This window comes from Ochotona princeps, chromosome 1, assembly GCF_030435755.1.
Source record: "Ochotona princeps isolate mOchPri1 chromosome 1, mOchPri1.hap1, whole genome shotgun sequence".
Lineage (NCBI taxonomy): Eukaryota > Metazoa > Chordata > Mammalia > Lagomorpha > Ochotonidae > Ochotona > Ochotona princeps.
Window position 1 is genome coordinate 161580567 of NC_080832.1, and position 15684 is coordinate 161596250.

Genomic DNA, 15684 nt, shown 5'->3' on the forward strand with positions numbered 1-15684 from the left:
TCGGATTCGTGCTTCTGCTTGGGCTGGGATTGAGCAATAGAAGGAGCAGAGCCGTGGGTATTTCCCACTGTGGAGGAGGGAGTTTAATGACCAGCCCCCCAAACTTATGTCATTAGCTTCCCTGGAAATAACCACCAACCCCCGTCCCAAGTGACGCTCTCAGCCTTATACCAAAGCGACAGTGAGCTCGCCTGCTTCCTGGTTTTTCTTGGAAAAGGCATTTCTAGGAATGTCTGCCTGCCTTGGCTTCATGCCTGACAATGGCCGTGAGTCATGTTCCATGGTGGGGCTCCAAGCTGAGCACATATTTACCCCATTTGTGCTCCCAGAAGGATCTGTGCAGAGCCCTGCCTAGTGACACCTGGTAGTGGGGTCTCACGGCTTGTCCTGGACTTAGCCCTCAACCCACACAAAAACTTGACCAAGGAAAGCAGCAGTAGGCATAGACAGGAGGAAGTCACCGAGGGGAGGCCACCCTCAGCTCCTGTGCACACCTGCTCTGAGCTGTGGCCACATCAAACGCACCCTCATTGCTGACCAATGTGGAGGCTTGACTCCACAACCCACTCAGTCTCTCTTTGTGTAAGAAGCTGGTTCAGCAGGTGCAAGAAGCTGCCAGGGTTTCAAGGAAAGAGATTCAGTAGTTTCTTGGCAAAACCTCATCGGGCTCTGGGTGTGTATCCCCAATACACTGAATCCTGCCTAGTAGAGAAAGGTCACTGCCCATCCCCGTGTGGCCTTTACAATGCCTTCTGAAGTGTGCTGGGGTTCCCTCATCCATGTAGGCACAGGCTTTTATGGCTGCCATGGGTGCTCTTCTGCTGTCCTCCAACAGGAATAAGGCAGACAAGGGGTTGTTGCAGCCCTTTATCACTGATGGGGACCCTGGGGGTCCAGGGAGTTTGTGTCACCAGGCCATGTCCTGAGGTCAGAGGGCCTGCAGCCTCAGCCTGGGTAGCTCTGGCATATGCAGCCCAGCCCCCTCCCACATTTTAGCCCATCTAGCTTATACCAGGCTGCAGAGTGGCAGCCTGGAGCCACTTCTAGGGCAGACAGATGAAATGGACTGGTGAATGCCAATTCCACATAGCATCTACTTGGCCTAAGGTAATAGAATAGCTGGTCAGTAGTGTTCACCAGGAAGCCAGGAGCAGACACTCCCGGGCCTGGGCAATGGAACGCTGGTGTCCTCTGGGAGCCAGGCTTTTACTCATAGGAGAAGGGCCTCTAGCAGCACCAGACCTTCCCTGCTGCCTGCAGTCCTTGGCCAGGGTCAGGTTCACGCCCATCCCACAGCCCCCTAAACCTTCTCCTCCAAAAAGTCAGTCTGGCTGTCCTACATTCGGAAAAGTAGTCAACCTTTTAAGGTGCAAGTTAGAGACTTGGAGGAAAGGAGGCTGGGTTGGCACCCTAGGACTGTCCACCTGCAGCGAGCCTTGTGGCAGGTGTAGGGATGTGTGTTCCCTTGCCTGTGACATTTCCTCCAGACACCCGCAGTTAGGCTGTTGCTTTCTTCAGAGCCCACCCCCTGCATTTGTGCTTTGCATCACAGCTGAGCACCCCATTCTTATCCATTGCATTTGCATCTGGGACCTGTATCCTTCTTGCCTCAGATGTCTGGCAACTCATCGGGGTGGGGGAGGTGCTGGTAAATAGTGCTCCAGCAGTGTGTGAAGAGAACTGTACCTTGTCCTGGGAAACTCACAGAGGCAGAAGATGCTGACAAGGCACCGTGGAGTGCCTGCCCTGAACCCCCAGGCCAGTGATCGGGTACTGCAGGATGCACAGGCTGGGTGGAATTTCACCCAAGTGAGTCCTGTCCACCTCAAAATCTCAAGGATTGACACAGGCCATCCAGATAGGCGCTGAGCACAATGGTTAGAAGAGGACAAAACTGGAGAATCAAGATGGCAGACTAGGGTAAGGACTTTTTTAAACAGTTGGAGAAAGATTAACCAGTATGGGGCCCAGCGGCGCAATGGCCTAGCGGCTTAAGTCCTCGCCTTGAAAGCCCCGGGATCCCATATGGGCGCCGGTTCTAATCCCGGCAGCTCCACTTCCCATCCAGCTCCCTGCTTGTGGCCTGGGAAAGCAGTCCAGGACGGCCCAAAGCACTGGGACCCTGCACCCACGTGGGAGACCTGGAAGAGGTTCCAGGTTCCCAGCTTCGGATCGGCGAGCACCGGCCGTTGCGGCTCACTTGGGGAGTAAATCATCAGACGGAAGATCTTCCTCTCTGTCTCTCCTTTCTGTATATCTGACTTTGTAATAAAATAAATAAATCTTTAAAAAAAAAAAAGATTAACCAGTATGAAGCAGAGAGGACACATTCCAGGAAATAGGAGAGGGCAGAACAACAGCAGAGGGGTACCTGGAGACTGACAGACACAGCAAAACAGCAAAAACAACGGGGTGGGGATGCAGTGATTGATACTCCAGCAGCATTCAGCGAACGGTGATCCAAACTGCTCCAGCAGCCGGAAACCCACCAGCAACCAGGTGGGAAGGGACTTTCACTGGGAGCTCAAGGAGGTGAACCCAGACAAAGAACAGTTGGACCTGCTGGTCTGCTCCATTTGGCCAGGAACAGAGACAGAATGGCAGATCCCAGATGGATGGTGCTGGAATAGGGTGGATTTCACAGCTTAGTCTACTCAATAGAGCTGAATTGGGCACCATTTTCCTTAAGGAGGAAAAGGCAAGGGAAAGGACTGAGTATATACTGAGCTGGGAGTGAACTCATTTCTGACTCAGCGTGGCATCCTACAGGTTCCACCCAAGACAGGTCCGGGTAGCCCACAGACGTGATGGCCAACAGATCAAGAACTCTAGCAGTGGCACATCAGGCACCATTTTGTACAGTGTGGCAAAAGTTTTAAGACTGCCGGGGACAACAATGAGCTGTGCATGTGCTGAGCTCAGGGAGTTCTCACTGAGCTCAGGGCATTCCACTGGTCCCACAGGAAAGCAATACCAACTATGGCATTGTATGGGTCAAAAGAGGTCCATGTGTCCCTCAGACCTAACAGCCAATAGGTTCCTGCAAAATTACCACCACCAACAACCTAGCTATATAGGACACCTGGTGTCTCCCTAATCCTGGGACCTACTCCAACAGGAAGTAGAGGAAAGGTTGTACAGACAACGGTGCAGCCTTAGCAGTCATGGGAGGTGGAGACTGGTGAGCAAGGAGCTGGGGCTACGGAGACCATGGTGGAAATCTAACAAAAACCCAGACCTGGAACTCGCTGGAGAGAGTAGCACAATTGGCTGCAAACAAAGAGCAGTGTACTAACTGCAATACGTAAAATCGGACAGTAGATCTGTGGGTGACAGAGCTTTGAAACCTCCCCCAAGGAGAAGAATCTGTTAACCAGAAGTACAATGACCAAGAGCAAAAGAAGAAACAGAGGCACAATGGATATTACTGAAAACTCCTCTGCAAAGGAGCAAAAGCCTTTGCCAACCTCAGGGTTAACTGAGGAAGACATCGAGAAAATGGGGGATACAGAATTCAAAACACTTGTTATAAAGCTTCTTATCAACAAAGAGAAACATGTAATACAGAAGTTCAAGGAATTTAAGGAATATGTCACACAGGAAATGAATCAAATGAAAGCTGCTATATCAGAAATGAAGAATACAGTGGAGCAGATGAAAAGTACAGTGGAGAGTCTCCAAAATAGAATGAAGGAGGCAGAAGAAAGAATCTCAAAATTAGAAGATATTTCCTGTCACCAGGGGGAAACAAACAAAAAGCTGGAACCAGAGCTGGATCAGGTAAAAAAAAAAAAAAAAAAGTGTTCAAGAATTGAAAAGCACTTTGAAAGGCCAAATGTTAGTGTTATAGGAGTCCCAGAGGTGCAGAAAGAGAAGCTGGGTTTACAAATGTATTTAATGAAATAATAAGGGAAAATTTCCCTAATCTAGAGAAAGAATTGGGAAACAAGATCCTAGAGGGGCAAGGAACTCCCAACAGGGTTGACCAAAAGTGATCTTCACCATGACATATGATCATTAAGCTCTCTTCAATCGAACACAAGCAAAAGATCCTTAAATGTGAACATGAAAAAAATCAGTTGACATATAAAGGTATGCCAAATACATTAACAGGAGACCTCTCACAGGAAACTCTGCAGGCCAGAAGAGAATGGAGTGACTTATTCCAGATTCTAAAAGCAAAAAAATTTTCGGCCCAGAATAACGCACCCAATAAAGCTTTCCTCTTTCCTTGAAAATGAAATAAAATTCTTCCACAGTGAAGAAACGTTAAAAGAATTTGGCTCTTCCAAACCTGCCCTACAAATGATACTTCAACATGTTCTCTTGACAGAGAAGAGGAATAGTACCCACCAAAACCAAAGGCAAATGTGAAGAACATCCCAGTGAAATAACAGAGGACTAAATCAATGCACAACCCATTGCTAAAATGACAGGACCAAAATACCACCCATACAATTAACCCTATATGTAAATGACTTAAGCTCAATCAGCTGTCATAGATTAGTAAACTGGATTTAAAAACAAAACCCATCTGTCACCTACAGGAGACACATTTCACCAACAAAATTCAGTGGAAACTGTATCTCATGGATTTTGACTTTTTTGTTGTTTTTAGTTTCATCTCTTCAAAACATTTCTGATTAAATTCTTCAGTGACTCATAGATCATACAGTAGCACCATTTTCTTCAAGAGGGTTCTTGAATTTCCTTTTCATTTCTTCAGCGACATATTAGTCATTCAGTAGCATGTTTTTTAACTTCATGGTGTTGTTAGTTTTTTTTTCTTCCTGTTGTTGATTTTGTTTTGTGGCTTTTCATTGAAGGGGATGTACAGAAACTGTGTAATGGAGACTAGCATATCCAGATGTGAGGATACAATGCAGTATGCATCTCTACTTCCAGACCAAAGATGGACTCCCAATGAAACTGTTTACTATATAACAATAGGATTATGAACTCTCTGCCATTGTCCATGCCCACCATAATGGACATATGACTGTGTATAAAGATTTATACTTTAGTAATGATCTAGGGGAACTCAGGTGGGTGGGAACTGGGGAGGGAATTAGGGAAATTCCAGGGGCCTATGGAACTGTATCATAAAACAATAATAATAATAATAATAATAATAATAATAATAATAAATAAAAGATTAAAAAAACACAAAGAGGACAAAATCAAGGGGTCATGACATTCTTTTTTTTTTAAGATTTATTTATTTTTATTGAAAAGGCAGATCAGAGTTATAGAGAAGGATAAAAAATCCTCTGTCTGCTGATTTACTCCCCCAAATGGCTTCAATGGCTGGAGCTAAGCTAGTCCAAAGTCAGGAGCTTATTCTAGGTCTCCTACACATGTGTAGCATCCAAAGGGTTTGGGCCATCCTCCAATGCTTTTACAGACCACAAGCAGGGAGCTGGATGGGAAATAGAGCAGCTGGGACACACACCAGTACCCATATGGTATTCCAGTGCTTGCAAGGTGAGTATTTATTCATTGAGCCATCATACCAGGCCAAGAGGTCAAGGCATTCTAATCCCATTTAGGACTTCAGAGCTTGCAGAGTGTATGAAGGCTTCTGTTACCTCAACCCTGGGGTTGGGGTGGGAGGGAATACCATTCTCTCCTTGAAGCTACATGGTCACTATGTGGCAGAGCAGGGTAAACAGGACATATCATAGACCAGGGACACCAGTGTACACTGCAATTGTTAGAAGTAGAGTAGCTTTTTTAGACCTAGGGGAGCCCACACATTGTGGTCACCTTTCTCCTGTCATGGGGCAGAGCCACCTGCAGAAGATGGTGGGAGGGCCCCTGTTTGTCTGGTGAGCTTTGAGGGACATGAACTTGTCTGGGGAAGAACCACCTGCACCCTAGCCAGAAGAAGCCACATGTGCCAAGGATTCCTAGTAGAGAAGTCTCAGGGTCCCGGTGACCTGCGGCTCCCACCCTCTGCATGACTGACCCACTGTGAAGCAGCCCCACCCCCACACAGTCTGGCTGGGGTTGAAAAGACATGGACTCGGGCACCTTTCCAGAAGCTACCAGCAGATTCTTCTTTTCCTCCAAGTAGAGCGATGTCACTCCTCTCTTTTTGTTCTCCCCACAGGACAAGGCATTTCAAAGAAAGCATCCAGTTCATTCACGAGTGCCGGCTCAAAGGAGAGGGCTGTCTGGTGCACTGGTACGTAGTGTGTCTCCTGCTCGGAACCTTGGGAGCCTGTCCTGGCTGGCTTGATTTCTCATTTGTAATTTCACTTCCTAGCACGTTTTTTTCACAACTCTGAATTCCAAGTGCACGTTCCCAATTCCAAGTCCCCTGCTCCGTGCGTCCTTGTTTTTGTGCAGTGAAAGAGAGCCTTACTATCTTTGCCTTCGTGTGGGTCATGCCAATGCTCCTCTCTTCTGGTTTTGGGGATTTGGGGGTGGGAGGTGTTCGTGTATGTTTGGATGACTGCTCTGCCTGCCAAGCCCAAATAGAACTTGAGCCTTAGACGACTCTCGCCTTGCATCCTGCTGTAACCTAAGGTAGACACAGACGCATGGAAGGGAAAGCAGAAGGGTGCGTAACCCAGGGCTGATGCATAGAAAACCCCTGGGCTTTCTACCTGATTAGCTGAGTTCTCCATAACTACTAGCTGTTATTTTTGTTACCGTGACTAGCCACTCTGGTGACCTGGTTCCTTTGTCCAGACAGCCAGTTGGCAAAGGGCAGGCAAGATCTGGCTCCTCTGTGTCTCCGATGAGAGGTGGTTTTAATTGACTGAAAGAAAGAGCTCCTGGGAAGTGCCTGAGATGGACAACTCAGGTGTGCAGAGTGTAGCACAGACCTGGTAGCCCAGGACGGCAGGGAGAGCGCCAGCTCAGCAGCTTGCTTTTAGAACTGTGCTCTGCTCCGCAGTTGTATGCACTTCTTGAGCTAGTATGGCTTTTTTTTTTTTCATTTTTGAAGATTTGTTTATTTGAAAAGTCAGGGTTACAGAGATAGAACAAGAGTGAACAAGAGAAGAGGTTGAGGGAAGAGCCCTGCCAATGACTCAGCAGCCAGGGCTGCACCAGGGTGAAGCCAGGAGCCAGGAACTCCAGCCAGGTCTCCCACATGAGTGGCAGGGAACCAGTACTTAAGCCGTCTTCTGCTGCTTTCCCAAATGTGTTAGCAAGGAGCTCTGGTGAGGGATGCTGGCTGGCATCGCAGTCAGTGGCAGTGTCTAACCATGCTGTCACAACACAGGCCTCATCTTTTCAAGTTTTGGGAGAGTATGAGTTATGATCAAGCAAGGGGTTGGGTTCTCGCATTTGTTTGCATTTCACGTTGAAGATTGCTGGGGTGGTGCTGGAACTCCAACCCCTTAGGCCTCTTTCTGCATGACTCTCATGAATGCAGATTCCCCAGGCCTGCAAGAAAAGAGCACATTGGTGTTTAAAGGAGCCTGAGTGTTTCTGTTATATTTCATTCTTTTTAATTTATAGAGAGAAAAAAAAAAAAATCTTCCATCCTCTGGTTCACTCCCCAAATGGCCGCAATAGCCAGAGCTGAATCAATCTGAAACCAACAGCCAGGAGCTTCTTCCAGGTCTCCCATGTGGGTGCAGGGTCCCAAGGCCTTGGGCCGTCATCTGCTGCTTTGCTAGACCGTAGGCAGAGCACTGCATGGGAAGTGGGGCAGCTGGAACGTGACCCGGGGCCCATATGGAATCCTGGTGCTTGTAGACTGAGGATTAGCCAATTAAGCCATCATGCGGGGCCTCTCTGTTGCATCTTTGCTGAAAGGTCTGGTTCTAGGTGGGAGAAAAGAGGGAGGGATTAGTGACCTTCCCGTTTGGCTGAACTTCCGAGGGAGAGAACAGACTGTCTAGTAGGGAGGCATTAGTTGAGTGCAGGTTCTTCTTCTCACATCCTGATTGACATTTGAATACAGGCAAACCTGATATTCTAGCAATTCGGATTTCATTCAGTGGTGTGCACGTCTGAAGACCAGTCCTGCCAACAGGGGACACAGCTACCATACTTCCTCATCTGAGACAGCCACTCGAACCTCCCAAGCCTGACAGAGCACGGCTGTCCCTCAACTGCCTTCATTTGCATGTGCTTTTAAAACTGCTGCCTTCCCCAGCCCACCACAGATAACACTTCCGTTGCTAGTGGCAGTGTGCCTGGACCCCAACAGAATGAGGGTGCCCACGCTGGCACTCTGGGTAGTGAGGTGAAAAAGAACACGAAACTAGCGTATCTTTTTCTGGATTTCCTGGGCTATAAAAGCCTAAGGGTTAGCCCTTATTTATAACAGCCAAAAAAATCAGACTTTTTTTTTTAAAGATTTATTTATTTCTTATTGGAAAGGCAGATTTAGGAGAAAGATATAGAGAGGAAGATCTGTTCACTGTTTCATTTCCCCAATGGCTGCAAAGGCCAGAGATGAACCAACCCAAAGCCAGGAGCCAGGAGCATCTTTTGGGTCTCCCAGGGCTTTAGGCCATCTTCAACTGCTTTCCCAGGTCACAAGCAGGGAGCTGGATGGGGAGTGGAGCAGCTGGGATTAGAACCAGCACCCACATGGGATCTAGTGATTGGAAGTTGAGGATTTAGCCATTGGGCTATTGTGCCAGGCCTGAGAATTAGACTTTTTTTTTTTAAGGAGATTTCTTTCTTTGAAAGGCAGAGGTATAAGAGAGAAGTAGAGAGAGATCTTCCACTGGTTTACTCCTCCCAGATAACCATACTGGCCACAATTGGGCCAGGCCAAAGCCAGGAGTTTCATCCTGGTCTTTCATGATGTGGGCCGTCTTCTTCCTCCTTCTCAAGGGCATTAGCAGGGAGCTGGAGCTGAACTAGGGGAGCCAGAACTCCCCTGGTATGCTGGCATTGCAGGCAGAGGCTTATCCTGCTGTGTCACATCACCAGTCCCAAAAAGATCAGACTTTCAAGGACCGTGATGCACCCCAAACTAGCACAATTTTAAGTGGATCTGTTGCATGGATCTTGGAAGCTTCAAGCTCCCTTGGCGTTCCTCAGTGATTTCATTTTGTCCAAGGAAACGGATGATGTCTGAGGAGGGGCTTAGGAGCAGTGGAAAATCATACAACTGAGATGTTGAGAAACACCTCAGGTAGGCCAGGATGCCTGCTGGGCACCCGAGCCTCTCAATGCCAGGAGGGCAATGGAGGTGTGTTCTGAGGACTGCTTTCCTGCATCCCGGCTTCTGATCTGCGTGCCATCCCTAGGCAAGCACACTCTCCAGCAGCATCTCCCAAGGTCCCCTGCTCCCCATGGGCAGGGCCCCAGACCCAGGCCTGAACTGAAACGGTCTCTTAACCCCACAGCCTGGCTGGGGTGTCCCGGAGTGTGACGCTGGTGATTGCCTATATCATGACCGTCACCGATTTTGGCTGGGAGGATGCCCTGCACATGGTGCGGGCCGGGAGATCCTGCGCCAACCCCAACCTGGGCTTCCAGAAGCAGCTCCAGGAGTTTGAGAAGCACGAAGTACAGCAGGTAAGCCGTCCTGCAGGGACCCAGACCTGCCCTTGGCTTGCCCGTACACATCCAGTCGGGATGGTAGGGGAGCAGCTGGCTTTGGCAGATCCGGTGCCTCCCACAGTGACCTGCCCAGAGCCAGTTCCGTTTCCCCCATTGGCCCAAAAGCAGAGGTGCCATGCACATTTGACAGGAGGGGTCTGTCTCCTGCTTCTCTCTTCCCCTCTTCCCCGACTCCCCAGTATCGCAAATGGCTGAAGGAAGAATATGGAGAAAGCCCCTTGCAGGATGTGGAAGAAGCCAAAAGCATTCTTGGTAAATATAAAGAGCAGGGGCACTTGGAGCTGCAGCCTGGCACCAGGCGGTGGAGCAGCATTCCGGGCCTGCCTCCTCTGGCCTACAGCAACCGCGCGCCGGAAACCTAACAACGCTGAGGGATGTAGCGCCTTCCGGGCAGGCATGCTGGCCGCGCTGCTGCTGCTGCTGCTGCTAGGACCAGCGAGGGCAAGGGTTCGGGGCTCCTTTCCTGGCCTCCTGACCCAGCTGAGCACCAGCCCCCTTGGTCTCTTCCTTCCCCTCCCCTGCCCCAATCTTGGCCTCTCCTGAGCTCACTACCCTGGGATGCTGCTCAACTAACATGCACTTGGCTTTGAGCATGTGAGAGTGTGTGTTTCTGTGTGCAGAAGTGTGAGCGTGTGTGTATAATGCGTGAGTATATGTGTGTTAACAGGTGAATGTGTGAGTGTGCACGTGCCAGAGTGTGTACATGCCTGTGTTTGGGTGTGCATGCTCACTGTGAGTTGCAGGTGTGAGTCACATATGTGCGTAAGAGCATGCATACTTGAATGTGCACTGTGAGGGTGTGCCTGTCACAAGCGTGTTTGAATTCTGAGTGTCCATGTTCCTTGGACGTCACCCAATCCCTATGACAAGGATTGGTGTGGCCTCTCTTCCCTCGGATCCCACCTGGAAGGCATTTGAACTTGAACCCTGCCGAGCTGTTCAGCTAGGAACAGCCTGTGCCTGTGAGAGCTCAGGGGAGTGAGCCCCACTCAGACCCCAAAGAGCTCCCCGGGGGGCAGCAGTATGGAGGCGCAGACCTGAGCAGGGAGGGCGGCTCTGGGCCCCCGGAAGGTGTGGGAGTGCTCTGAGCGTGGCCCTGGCCTCACCGGAAGGTGTAGGAGTGCTCCAAGCATGGCCCTGGCCTCACCGTTAAGGCCACCCTGCCACAGGCTCCCCATGGCCCCTTCTCATGCTGTCACATCCCTGAGTTCTCACGGACCTTTCTGGGTCCCCTGTCTGGAAGCGGGAGCAGTCCCCTCCTCTGTCCCACCCGGCTCACGTGCCCCTAACCTCTTGCTGTCCTCACTGTGCGGTGGCCTCTGCCCAAGTTTTGCTTGCACCCGCAGGACTTGGGAAGAAAGAGCATTTGTTAAGCACTGTCGCAGTTTGTGTTTTAAAGCAAGCATTTATTAAGCTCCTGGTGTATGCTGTGGTTTGGGTCTTTAATCTCAGCTACCTCATTAAATGTTTATGGACTGTTGTTGTTGTCGTCGTTAACTGCAATCAGCTCTGAAAGTATGTGGTCAAACGCTCCTGGAACTATGTCAAGGATCTGATTGGAGCCCCTGATAATAATGCTTTGTAACGAGTAGAAATTCCACATTCAGAGAGGCAGGGGGTGTATGCAATTTGCAGCTCAGGCCTGCAGGCATCATGGAATGTAGCGCTCACAGTAGTGGTCCAGTGTATCCTACCAACTTAACAGCTCTTAAGCACGCAGAGCAACACGAACAAAAAAATACACCCAGTCGCTACCCAAAAAGACAGTGCAACCCCCAGCCTCTGAATCCCACCACTAAGAGAGCTCCCTGAACTACAAGAGCGACTTTCCTGGGCGTGTAGAGAGTATGTGGAAGGTGAGCTCTGTGGGGACTGAGGAAAATGCCACCAAGGCAGAGGACCCAGATATAAGGAGCCAGGGGACCTGGGACCTCAGGGTCAGCCACCTGCTGCTTACGCCATCTGCCGAGAGAGAACTTTTATCTTCTGGTCCTTTAACAGAAAAGAAATGTAGACATGTAACGGGAAAAGGTGTTTAGGTTATTTTCTGAGAGGCTTGAAAGCCTGTGCACGGTGGTTGTTGACTGAGTGTGTCGCTCCAGGCCTTGAAATGCTTCAGTTGTCCTCAGTCCCTGTCGGCACTAACACCCTTTCTCCGCAGCCGCCCCGAGAATGCTGAAGTACTGGGCCCTTCTCAGAAGATCCTAACGCAGCTGCGTTTCCGAAATACTGCAAGAAAGGGAGTCAGGCTGGGGCTGCCACAAAGAAAAGCCCCTAGAGTCTGGTTGGTTTTTTTCAGCTGCTCTGTGTAAAGTCGCCTGTCATAATACATTGCAAACACGGAATACTCTTTGGCACGGGAGAACGTGTTTCCCCTTCACCCCACTGCTTAACTTGACTTGGACGCCTGTGAAACAACCTCTGAAGCCCTCACTGTTGAATGGTTCTGGTTGCCGTGGAGCCCCGTGACTGCCTTTCACAAGCAGCCAGGCACCTGCTCCTCGGGTTGTGAACTCTGTCCACTTGTCCTGGGAAAACTCTCGCGCGTGTTGTGACATCCATGTTTTTCTGTTCTCTGGGAGGCGGCGCTGTGGGGGAGGTGAGATTTACCAAAAGCCACACATTTTTATGAATAAAGGTCAGCCTAGCCAAGTTTAACGTCACGTGCCATGCATGCATTTTTTTTTCCTCGCCAAAGGATGCAGTTTGTCTATGAGGGTTGAAGGCTACCTTCTAGTTGATTGATTTTTAATGGGAGGATAGCTATGCTAGGAAAGGGGAGGGTTGTTGCTCTGTTGCTCCTCCAAGTGTGGCAAGAGAAATCCGGGCGTGAGAGCTGCTTCACCTGTGCAGCGCTGGGGCTAATGGTTGGGCAGCCGCCGTGGAATGTTTGCATTCAAGCACAGGAACACGACACCCAGGTATTCGCTGAGCCTTGGCTATACAGCTGTTCAGACTCTGTCAGCTCTGAACATGAACTGACTCAGAAAACCTACCTCAACCTGCCTTGCCTAAGGAAGGGAGACAAAGAAGGTTTTTGCTCAAAGGCCAAGGTTGGCTTAAACACGAGGCAGGTGAACACGAGGCAGATGAACGCGCGAGCTGGCTTGCATGGACCTTCCACTGCAGGTCCCCGGAAGTTCCAAAGTGTCAGCTTCCAATGCCCACATGCCCCTGGCTCGGTCAGAGAGCTGGGCAGTATCCCCAGGCGAGGTGAGTCCCGCTGACATCTCAGAGCTGGAAACCAGTGTTCTGGACTCAGCAAGTGTGATAGAGAACCGGGTAAGGGGTATAACTGCCTGTGAGTGTCTTCCCATCCTGGGCCAGGAGCCCCAACTGTGTCTCCCAAACCTTTCCCCTCCCATGCAGATGTGGGGATGCCCAGGTGGCAGCAGGCAGCAGGTGCACCCGCCAGCATACATAGCCCTGAGGCAGCAGGGACGGGGTACTGTGCCTGTCAGGAGCTGTTGGCCCCAGCCTTCTCTACAACCAGGGAGAGAGGATTTCATTCGCTGGCAGAACAGACATGCCTTGTGCCAGAGGTGCTAGCACAGCAGGGACCCGAAACCACTGTGTCTTATGCTCCTGCACTGGAGTGTAACATAGACGGGAGGGAAGGCTGGGGAGGGGTGTTGCTGCCAGCTTTGTGCTCAAGGGTCCCGAGACACCCCCACCACTGGCAGGAGAGGGGAGAGAGCCAGGACTACAGCTGCTGAAACTAGGAGCCATTATTTGCCTGACCACACCCCCACCTCCCACCCCCGCCCTGCCTTGCTCCCTCTGGGGAGTTTGTTTTAAATTGGAAGGGCAGCCAATTCCTGCTTGTTGTCTCTCTCTGGGAGCCCAGAGCTGCTCTAAGATGGTATGGAACTGCTTGAGATGCTAGACACACACCAAAGACCTCTTTTCTGAAGAAGACCAGCCCAGCAGCCTATGAGTCACCCTGAAGACAGGCCCTTAGAACCCTCTGTGCTCCCCGCTTCCTGCTGCCGATCCCTGGCTGGCCAGGCCAGGTGGGCCAGGGCCCAGGGGCAGTGTGCTCGCGCTGTTTCCTTGTGGTTTGCTCTGGACACCGATCCGCTCTAGCTTGCAGCTCACAATCATGGCCCAACTGGCTCACTGTACTTAATGTCTCCTTCCTTCACATGACTTCCTCCTTCCCAGCAGGTGCATGGCTCCCAGCTGGAACGTGGGAACAATGATCCTGGTGCCACAAGGCCAGGGAAGGGACAGTATTCCAGTTTTGGAGGCAAGAGGTATTTAGGGAAGAAGTTGGGGCGGTGGGTGGAGAAGGACATTGAAAGCACAGTTGTAGAATCAGCTGGGCCTACAGGGAAGGAAGGAATGTTGGGCAGAGGCCAAACACTCACGGGCCAGCTTAGAGGCAGGAAGAGCTCCGGCTCGGAATCGCTGCACGTGACCACAGCAGGCCAGCGGCCTAGGAGATCATGCAGACAAAGCTACCGGCATGGCCCAAGCCTGGTCAGGGGAGCTAGTAATACAGGGTGAGGACCCCCTGTCCAAAAAGCTCGAGGCCAGAGAGGTTTCCTAGTTTGAATTTTTAAAAAATCTTGTACTATTTGCATATACATAAAGAGCTGTCTTGGGGAATGAAGCCCAGGTCCACATATGCAAACTCACTGGCCTGCAGTGCGTTGTGGGACAGCAAATTAAGCTGCCATTTAGAATACCAGGACCCTGCCCAGGGGTGCCAATAAAGACCCGGCTGAAGGCAGAAAAAGATAATTCAAGAACATGGACCACTGCTGCCCATGCAGAAAACCCCCGTGGCGTTCCTGGCTCCTGGTGTCAGCCCGGACCTTCCCTGGTGGTTATAGTCATTTAGGAAGTGAATTACAGGTGGAAGATTCTCTCTGTCTCTCGTTCTCTTTCTCTTTGACTCTTTCTCTCTCCCTCTCTCTACCTGGCTCTCAAACAAACAACAAACCTTTCAAAACTAAATACAAAATGAGTTTATGTTTCTATATACTTTTTCTATCTATACAGAGCTTAAACCTAATTTTAGACAATTTAATACAATCTTAGATGAACCAGCATGTGACAGTCACCCTGTCCCCTGAAGTCAGGTGTAGAATTTGCTGCTGGATTTTTAAGTATTTTGGATTTTCACATTAGAGGCATGTAACCAGGAGTTCCAAGCAGTGACTGTGGGGCAGTGTGGCTGAGCTCCAGCAGGTCTGATTCCCAGGCCAGGGTCCTTGTAGGCACCATGGACACCATGCTCACTGAACGTGACTGGGCAGGCAGATGGTGGGGTTGCGTTCAGGGAGAAGGCTCCCTTGGGTGCCCATGGAGAACAAGCACTCACACTGAGGACAAGCTGTGATAACATCAGCCCAAATGAGAGAAGACAGTACCTTGGGTGGGTCCTGACTATGGAGGCAAAGAGAGCCAGGCAGGCCCAGGGACCTGAGGGAGACTGGGGAAGGACTGGCGAGGGGTTCCGGGATTGGATGGAGGGGATGGTCAGGGCTCAGTGACACCTATAGCTGAGAGGCAGGAATCACTTCCAGTGCTCCCTTGGAACCAGTCCTTCCTGTCCCTCCTGGTGATGTGGAGGACATCCCACCCCAGATGTCACGGTTACAGCTGCTGAGAAAGGGACTGGCTGGGTCTGTAACCCCCATGGCGGCACAACCTTGCACTCAGCAAGCTTTGCAGATAAGGTAGTTAGGTTTGTGCGTGGGCACACGTGTGCACACACACATACATGCAGGTGAGGATGAGGGCAGGCCTGTGGGAATAAATGTAGAATTCACGTCTCTCATGCCCTACTTTACTGTCAACCATGAGATATTGTCTCTCCGGGAATTCATTGTATCCTCTGGACAGGATGCATGTGACATTGACAGACACAGACCTTGAGCTCTGTTGCCATGCAATCAGAGGAGTGTACCCTGAGCTCTGTCCCATCCTGGCTGACCATGATGGTTGCTGTGTGAAGCCTGGCCCCAGGAAGCCCACCCGTGTGCCTTGAGCGACTCCTAGACCCCAATTGATACTCTTCAGTGCACCTGCCTTGGACTGGAGTTTTTGAGTTCTCCAAGGCTCTCTGCCTCTCCCTGAGTGTGGGCTTCTGCCAGGAACCTCTACAAACATCCTGGGAGCGGAGCCTAGAGGAAC

General features: G+C 50.5%; 1 protein-coding gene across 5 annotated transcripts in view; it reads left to right on the forward strand.

The window, feature by feature from the left end:
* Positions 1-12193, forward strand: part of DUSP22 (dual specificity phosphatase 22) — a 61363-nt gene extending 49170 nt beyond the window's left edge. For 4 of the 5 annotated variants that reach the window (XM_058668255.1, XM_058668277.1, XM_058668274.1 and 1 more), the window contains 3 exons: positions 6113-6187; positions 9324-9495; positions 9720-10172. In XM_058668255.1, coding sequence (XP_058524238.1) covers positions 6113-6187; positions 9324-9495; positions 9720-9902 — 430 coding nt within the window. In that variant the 3' untranslated portion in view covers positions 9903-10172. Of the gene's footprint in view, positions 1-6112; positions 6188-9323; positions 9496-9719; positions 10173-11701 lie in introns of those variants that run through there. The other variant, XM_058668267.1, reaches the window with a different exon arrangement.
* The last annotated feature ends 3491 nt before the right edge of the window (positions 12194-15684 follow it).